The sequence below is a fragment of the Vicugna pacos genome, chromosome 20 (genome assembly GCF_048564905.1).
Source record: "Vicugna pacos chromosome 20, VicPac4, whole genome shotgun sequence".
NCBI lineage: Eukaryota > Metazoa > Chordata > Mammalia > Artiodactyla > Camelidae > Vicugna > Vicugna pacos.
The window spans coordinates 32,182,895-32,191,808 of record NC_133006.1 but is presented as its reverse complement, the minus strand read 5'-3'; the positions used below and the strand labels follow the sequence as shown (position 1 = coordinate 32,191,808).

The window sequence follows — 8,914 nt, the reverse complement described above, 5'->3', positions numbered from 1 at the left end:
GGGCTAGCAGCGCGGCGAAAGGGAAGGCGGGGACCCTACTCCTCCCTGGTCCCGCCGGCTCCTCCCACCCCGGGTCACGTCGTGACAGGGGCGGAAGCGGCGGCGGCGGCGGCGGCGGCCGAGCGGGGGCTGCGGCTCGCAGCGCGGATCCTGCCGTCCTGTGCGCGCGGCGCGCGGCTCCGGAGAGGCGCCTGCAGCCCGGGGCGGCGCGCACCGTCTCGCCCGCGCTTGGAGGTGGGGAGCACGCGGCTCCGGGGGCGGGCGTGGGGGCGGGGGCGGATTTCGGGTGACAGCTCCGCACAAAGCAGCTTGGCGAGGGTGCAGGCTCTCCTTCTGCCCCTGTGCAGCGCTTCTTGCCGGGGTGGGAGGTGGACTTGTGCCCCAGAGGCTAGCCCTTCCTCCCCGTGTTGGAAGGGGTGCAGGGTGGGGATCCCTGCCTGAGGAAGGGGAAATTCCCGGGCTGAGGTGTTGCAGCGACGGGGTTCCCGGATTCGTCGCGGTGTTGCGGGTCACTCCTAACTCCCCCTCCCCACAATGTTTCCTTTCTGCACAGCGGTGCCCTCTCCCCGCGGCTCCTTGCACGCCTCCAGCGCGAAGGTGAGCCTCAGGAGGCTGTTGCTTCTCCGACTTAGGAGAAGAGAGGAGAAAGCTTTTCGGAAAGCTAGGCGGTTGCAGCTGGCACAGGGAACGTTAGGCTCCCTCCTGGGGGCTGTCAGAGCCCTGTCACCTGGGGAGTGCCTGTGGTGGGGGTGGGGGGAACCCACAATCCGAGAATAGGAACTCCGTTGCTGTGCTTCCCGGCTGAGAGCGTGCGGCGAGCAGCCCGCACAGCCTCGCAGGTGTTGTTAGTAATTCTCCGGCGCGGCCACCACGCGTGGAGACGCGATCGGCATTGCTAGGTTGCTGGGGTAACTCCTCCGGGACCCGGGACCCGGAGGGGGCGGCCCAGTTACGGTAGCTGTTAGTCAACAGCTTGGCAGCTGGCAGGTGAAAGAGGAAGGAAGAGGCAGGCCCAGCTGTAGCGAGTTGGGGTTCCGTGATCTGGAACCTAGCCAGCTCGAGGCCCAGCCTTCCCTTGGGAGAGCGTGCAGGAGTCCATAGACCGCTTCATTTGGGGAGATCCATCGCACAACTCGAGGCTTAACACTTTCCTTGGTTGCTTGGTTCTTTGGGTTTTTTTTTTTTCCAATCTATTTTAGTGAAAGAAAGGCGAGTGGGAAGGAAAGTTCTTCAGGAGGTACATGAGAAAGTGACCATCAATAATTAATGGCCTTCCAGACAGAGAAAGTAGTCAACAAAGCATTTGGGCAATTGAACTGGATCCATATTTCGGAAAATGTAATTATTGTGGAAACAGTTTTAAGTGGCTCAAAGGGAAATTTTTGCTCCTGTTGTCTCTGAAGAAGTTTCTAGTAGTTTCTCCTATTTTGAGAAATTGTGCTAACGCCACTATAAATTTTGATTCAAACCTGGAGTCTTTTAGACCCAGAGTCCTTTAGATTTATGTTTTTTATGATTTCTGTGGGTTTTTTAAAAAATTTTTTGAATAAGCTACTTCAGAAAAAATCCTGGGAATTATTAAAGTAGAAATCTAGACACTGATAGATTCACTTAAACATTTATGCCCCCCAAACTACTTTTTTCCTTTCTTTTGTCACATTAAAAGAACAACAAAGCTATGAGTTTAAAATTAGGAAGAAAGATGCTTAAAAAGTCATACTAAACCTGAAACAAATTTATTATATTTGAATTAGGTGTGTTTATTAATTTGAAGAACCAGGAGGGAAATTGCACGTTCAGTATACTAATTTGTTTTAATGACACTTTTGATTGTTATTTCTGAGGTTATATTTAAAAGCGCAGTTAACTGTGGTCCTTGCAGCTTAAAGTTTTTTCTTCCATTTTAAGCCCCAAGAACCCAGCAACAGTGAAAATACAGAAATTACAGTGTCAGAAAAGGATGAAGCTTCGTAACTGTTAATTGTATAATTAAAAGTGAAAATGTACTACCCTAAAAAGCTTTTGTCATATTTTCCCCAGACAACACAGATCTCATAATGGCTTTTATAGTTAATGTTTTCATTTTCTCTTAACCATTTCTTGAATGACATAGGTCTTCATTGCAATTAAATACATGTTTTCTAGTGTACAGTTGGATTAAAATGTTTGGTGAAATTTCCAGGAGCTATGCTTTCTTTGGAGAGTACCTGCATTCCCAGGCAACACGGTCAAATGTTGCATAAACTTGATTTTATTTATGTTCCTAAGGTAGACTCAAATATGTTTGCTGCACTACTTAACATATACTATACACTTACATAAACTCTATACATATTCACATATGCTTTATTCATGGTTCACTTTGTGGAAAATGTGGGATATATGTTTACATAAAGAAATTTGTCAGATTGGACAGCCTTTTGAGAAGATAACTATGATTCAGAAAGCCTTCTTTGGGTATGGCAATTATAGGTAGATCGTTAGTGCTTCATCCAGCTGTATAATGAGTGCTGGAAAACTAGTGGCAAATGGTTGTAGAACTGTAATGCATTTCGGAATATGTATACAGTTTATCTGTTCACGACTGAGAAAGTGAAGACTGAGTCAAAGGAAAACCGTCCATCACATGGGTATCAAGATTTCTCAAAGTTGATGCAGACGGCAAGCTCAAAGTTCTCACACATGATGTTAATAATCCAAGGAAAATGCGCTTATGAATGTTAGTACAACTCAGATATAAAACAATAGGATTACAAGGCCTTCAAAGCTTTTCTTTTCTTCAAGATTAAGATCGTATAGGTGGGATTTGTGTCTTACAATAACAACACTTTTCCACTTTCAAATTCCTTATCCATAAGCATGGCATATTTATTGCTCCTGCTATGTTTTGTGTGAGTAGATGTGTGTGTAGTAAAGACAGTGGATCCAGGAAAGCGATGTGTGGTAATTGTAGGATCTGTATATTGTTCACTGCTTACTTACACTGAGCATTTTTCATTCCTATCTAATTGAATTGAAAAAATACTAACATGGCAGCTCTTAAATTTTTCGTAGTTTCATGCATAATTTTTCTTGTGGACTTTTCATTCTTCATGTTTGTTTAACCGTGCTGTTATTAGACTAGTTTGAGAACTCGTAACATTTTTCCAGTAGAAGTTACTAGTGACGATATAACCCAGATTCCTCTGTTCAGTACTGACAGTGTGCCTGAGATTTATTTGTTGGTTGTTACTGAGAAGAGATGAATGAGTTTTCTTTTTAAAGTATAATAAATGAAAATTCAGAAACTAAGAAGACACAGCAGGATAAAGAGGAACATAACAGGCAAAAACTAGATATTTTTACTCACTGAATTTTATAAACAGTAGTGTCATTTGTTTATTAGTCATTCGTGTGATGTTTCTCATTTTTATACATGTAAATGTACGTACTACTGATGAATAATGTTTATTGAGTACTTATAATATGCCAGGCCTAGTGATTTAAATCAGTTATCTTCTTACTTAATCCTCCAACCGATGCTAGGGTACTCTTGCTGTGCCCATTTTATATGTGAGAACACTGAGGTTTAGTCTTAGTTAAGTAGCTTGAAACTTATGGCTTCACACTCAGGCAGTCTAACTGCAGGGCACATATACTCTTACCAAGTAAACTACATAATAACTTGACTCCAGAGTGTTGAAAGTATGAGCAGATGCTAATATTTAATGTTCTTTGTCTTGTTTTTTTGTTTTGTTTTGCAGGTTTTCTGATACAATGGCAACCCCACGGGGGAGGACAAAGAAAAAAGCATCTTTTGATCATTCTCCAGATAGCCTACCTTTGCGGAGCTCCGGTAGGCAGGTATCACTCATTTGTTCATTCCTTGCACCCCCTTTGAGCAACAGACTTATTGTGGTTGGGACTGAAGAATTAGAGGTGAAAGGATATAATTCCAGCCCTCAAGGAACTTGCAGTCTAATGGAGAAATTCACCTTGGGACCATCAGCGTGATAAAGTGGTAGAATGTTGGAAAAAGGGTATCTGGCAGAGGGGGCTGCAGAGATAAAGGCATGGAGTGTGAATCAGCATGAGATGTTCAGAGCATCGCAGTTATGTGGTTGCCTCCAGGATGTGAGCTGGGGCCAGATCATGCTTGGCTTGGTGTCATTCATAGGAATTTGGACTCCAGCTTGGAGTTGGTTGGGTGCTGTTGGCGAGTTACTTGCTGCCATCTCTCTTGTAGGGCTTTTTTTTTTTCCATTTAAAAGAAAAATATTGAATGATGTGATTATTTTTCTAGAATTTGTCTAGTTTTTTTTTTTTAATCTGCAATACTGAGAGGCTATAACGGCTCTAAGTAAAGGAAAAACTCTTAATTTGAGAGTGGCTTTTATTTTGATCAGTATAGCTTTTTCCTAAGAAAAGCTCATATGCATTTTTAGCTCTCTACTTGGAGACTTTCATTGCAGTGCTAGTTCTATACTTCTAGCAGGTTCGTGTATTATTTGCGCAATGCACTCTCAAGGAAATTGCTGTATCATCAGCCCCTAGCCCGCAGCCAGGATGCTGTTGATCCTCACATTTAGAACTTCTAACATGAAAGTGATTTCAGTAGTAAACCTTCCACTACCTTCGCCCTTGGCCATGCTGATGTAATCTTAACCTCAGCTGGTTCTTTCTCAGGCAAAGAAAAAAGCCACGGAGACAACAGACGAGGATGAAGACGGTGGGTCAGAGAAGAAGTACAGAAAATGTGAAAAAGCAGGCTGTACAGCAACGTGTCCCGTGTGCTTTGCAAGTGCTTCTGAAAGGTCTGTTTAGATGGCTGGTCTTGGCCTCACCTTCCTGTGGGTCAGAGCATCCAGCCTCAAAGATAGTCTTCCTGAAGATACTGTTAGTTATCCAATAAGAGACATTGTCAGTGCATTCGGTACACATCCTGTACACAGCACACCCTCCTGTATCTCCCCTCGTTAGACCAGCCATATCAGCTCTGTCCAGTGGCAACTCCGTGCCCTCAGGTCCCATCCACCATAGTTGTACCTCTCTTGGGGGTTGACGGTAGGATAGGGTCAGCGGTGGGGACACAGCAGAGAGAACCTTGAGCTCCCTGCAAAGACCAGTATATCCTTATTTCCCGTGCTCTTCTCCCTTATATAACATACGGCCTCGTCCAGCAGACATATATAGGTCTCATTAAAACTATGCAGTTAACGGCACTCTTGCCATGTTGATTGGAATGACCCGAGCATGACCTTTTACTTTCAGAGAAAAATCTTCAGTGAAGATTCAGTAAAACCTGGAAAACAAATCCCCTCCCCCCTTTTTTAAAAATCACAAAGAGGTAGTATTGTTAGCGTTCACAGTGGCATATTTCATTCTTTTACTACATTATTGGCTGTGTGGCAGGTTATATTTGCCAGATTGCCCACTGGGTGGTGGAATTCCAGCTGGCCAGATCTGTTCACTGTTCAGATTCAGGCCAGCTGTTGTTACCAGAGATCACACTTTTCTCCACCCACACGCAGCAAGCACACTGGCCTCCCTTCTTTCATGCCCTAAAACCCCGCCATCACTCCAGGGAGTCGTGATAAAACTCTGAAGTCCCAGCCCCTTCTGATGTGCAGGCAGCTGGGTACCACTGATCACCAATGCATTGTTGTGTATTAATCATCCTTTCCATTCCCCCTGTTGTAATCTGCTGGTGGTTAGGATTCTAAGTGGAGGTAAGGCAAAATGAGCTCATAGGAGGTACTTGATAAATGTTTAAAAAAAAAGAAAGAAGAAATATTGATTCATTACCAAAGCTACCTGTCTTTGCTCTTTTCAGATGTGCCAAAAATGGCTACACATCCCGGTGGTATCACCTCTCCTGTGGGGAGCATTTCTGTAATGAATGCTTTGACCATTACTATAGAAGGTTGGTTCTGATAATTGAGGTTTCCGTGGTGGAAGGGTCGGTGGCTTGGGCAGCAGAGGGCATCAGATGGACGGGGATCAGTCTGAGCCCCCGGGCTTACTGAATGAGCCCACTGTTTCAGCCACACCTGTGCTGACTGCAGGTGTGTCGGGACCTTGATGCAGTAGTTTGCATGTATGTATGCTTACGTGTGTGCATATTCAGGGCTCAAAAAGTATCTGCCATGAGACAGCTATTCTCTTTAGTTTGCAAATGCTTAGAAACCTAGGAGAGCTGCTTTGCTGTGCCAGTGCGTGGGGGCAGGATGCAAAGATTTGGGGGAGGATGCTGACAAGTAGTGAGTCCTGGACAGACGGGTAACCATCTTCTTGATAGTTTTAGATACTAACGCTGATAGAAATGCAGCCTGTTTTACGGGTGCTGTGATAACCACTCCCCCCCTTTATTATATGGCTAGTTAAGTCCTTTATAAGGGATTTGTATCTGCCTCTTGTTTTGAAAACCTGAATAACTTATAGCTTGATAACATTTATTTTTATCCTTTTTCAGCCATAAGGATGGATATGACAAATATACTACTTGGAAAAAAATATGGACAAGCAATGGAAAAACTGAGCCGAGTCCCAAAGCTTTCATGGCCGACCAGCAACTCCCTTACTGGGTAAAAAAGATAACACCTCATTGTTATGTGAAGCATTTGTGGAGCTAAAAGCAAGAGGAATGGATGAAAGTAGCAATTTTTAGCAGTTTTTTCTTTAACTACATTTACTCTTTCTATAACTACTAGAGCAAAACACATTTTTAATTTTGGGAGAAAAATCCTGTAACTCAACATAATAGTGTAAAGGAACTAAAGACTCAGATCACCAGGTGCTGATAGGCGTGGCTAAGTTTGGCACATATCTAATCTTTTTTTCTTTTCATGCTTTTACGTGTATGTTTAACAGTTTCATGCTTTATATGTAAATCCTAATCAGGTTTAAAATTATACTTTGCAGGTAACTTTTTGGTAATTTTTAGTTTTTTTTCCCTTCAAGTTTGTATTTTCCACTTAGCCATTCTTTGAAAATATATTTTAGTAATTGCATATATTATATAAATATGCCATCATTTAATAAATGATTTGCTGATTAATATTTAATATTCTAGGTAATTTAAGCTTCTCTACATACTTAGAAAATGTTTTATAACCTCCCCCACCAAATAAAGAATTGTTTTTATTGAAGTGACATTCACATGACTTTAAATTCACATAAAATTAGCCACTTTAAAGTGTACAATTCAGTGGCATTTAGTACATTCACAGTGTTGTGCAACCACCACCTCTATCTAATTCCGAAACATTTTCATCATCCACAAAGGAAACTTGTGCCTAGTAAGCAGTCACCTCCCATTTCTCTCTGTCTCCAGCCCTTGGCAACCACTAGTCTGTCTGTCTTTATGGATTTTCCAGTTTGGATGTTCTATGTAAAGGAATCATGCAGAATGTGACCTTTCATATCTGGCTTTTTTCACTTAACATAGTGTGTTTAAGGTTCATCCTTGCTGTAGCATGTATTAGTATTTCCTTTCCTTTGATGGGTGAATAATATTCCACTGTATGATTTGCTACATTTTACTTATCCATTCATCTGTTGGTGGACATTTGGTTCATTTCCACCTTTTAGTTATTGCAAATAGTGCTGCTTTGACTATTTGTGTACAGATATTTAATTGAATACTTGTTTTCAGTTCTTCCGGGTACATTCCTAGGAATCAAATGGCTAGGTCATGATAATCCTGTTTAACTTTTTGAGGACCCGCCAAGATCTTTCCCATAGCTAACTGCTGCAGCATCTCTCATTCCCACCAACAGTGTATGAGAGCTCGGGTTTCACATCCTCACCAACTCTTGTTTACCATTTTTTAAAATTATAGTTGTCCTAATGGGCATGAAGTGGTATCTCGTTGTGGCTTTAGTTTGTATTTCCCTAATGACTAATGCATCTTTTCTTGTACTTGTTGGCATTTGTATATCTCCTTTGGAGACAGATCTGTTCAGGTCTTTTACCCATTTTTAAGTTGTGTTGTTTGTCTTTTTCATGTTGAATTATAAGTGTTCTTTATCTATTCTGGATACTAACCCTGATCAGATATATGATTTGCAAATATTTTCTACTGTAGGTTGTCTTTTCACTTCTTGATAGCCTCCTTTAATGCACAGAAGTTTTTTATTTTGGTGAAGTTCAATTTATCCATTTTTTCTTTTGTTGCTTATGCTTTTGGTGTCATATTTAAGAATCCATTGCCAAATCTGAGGTCATGGAGGTTGACTCCTATGTTTTCTTTTAAGTATCTTACCACTTTAGCTCTTACATTAAGGTGTTGGCTTCATTGTGAATTAAGTTTTGTATGTATGTGAAGTAGGCATCCAACTTCATTCTTCTATGGATGGACAACTACATGCTTTTTTAAAAAATAAACTTTAATTTTGGGGTAATTTTAATTTTGTAGAAAATTTGCAAGAGTTCCCATATATCCTTCATCCAGTTTCTCCTAATGTTGTCATCCGGTGCACCAAGATTATTTCTTAAACTGAGATATTAACATGGTATAGTACTAATAACTACGTAACAGACTTACGTGGATTTCATTAGTGTTTTCATTCGTGTCTTTTTACTGTTCCAGGATGCAGTCCAGGATACCACATTGCATTTAACTTGATACTTTCTTGACTAACTGCAGCTCAATTTAACTCTGATGAATTCCTTAGGTTAGGGGTAGAAAACCATTGTGACAACAGAACTCAGATCCCCTTTGCGCTTTTCGGGGCATGAGCTGGTATTGAATCAGGAATCAGCCTGATGGGGTTAAAGTGGATTTTATGGGTGGCAATGATTCAAGGGGGAGAAAAAAGTGCTTGGAAGAGCTGGATGGTTGTTGACCAAATCACGTGGAGAAGATGGCAAAGGGAAAGGTGGAGGATGGAAATGCTAGGTCAAAATGAGCCAACTCATTGACCTTGACTTTTTA

General features: G+C 41.8%; 1 protein-coding gene across 1 annotated transcript in view; it reads left to right on the top strand.

The window, feature by feature from the left end:
* The first annotated feature begins 38 nt into the window (after positions 1-38).
* The window catches only part of KDM1B (lysine demethylase 1B), a 46,914-nt gene continuing 38,038 nt past the window's right edge, over positions 39-8,914 (top strand). The window contains exons 1-5 of the mRNA XM_072945611.1: positions 39-234; positions 3,744-3,843; positions 4,666-4,793; positions 5,813-5,902; positions 6,452-6,563. Coding sequence (XP_072801712.1) covers positions 3,757-3,843; positions 4,666-4,793; positions 5,813-5,902; positions 6,452-6,563 — 417 coding nt within the window. The 5' untranslated portion in view covers positions 39-234; positions 3,744-3,756. The remainder of the gene's footprint in view (positions 235-3,743; positions 3,844-4,665; positions 4,794-5,812; positions 5,903-6,451; positions 6,564-8,914) is intronic.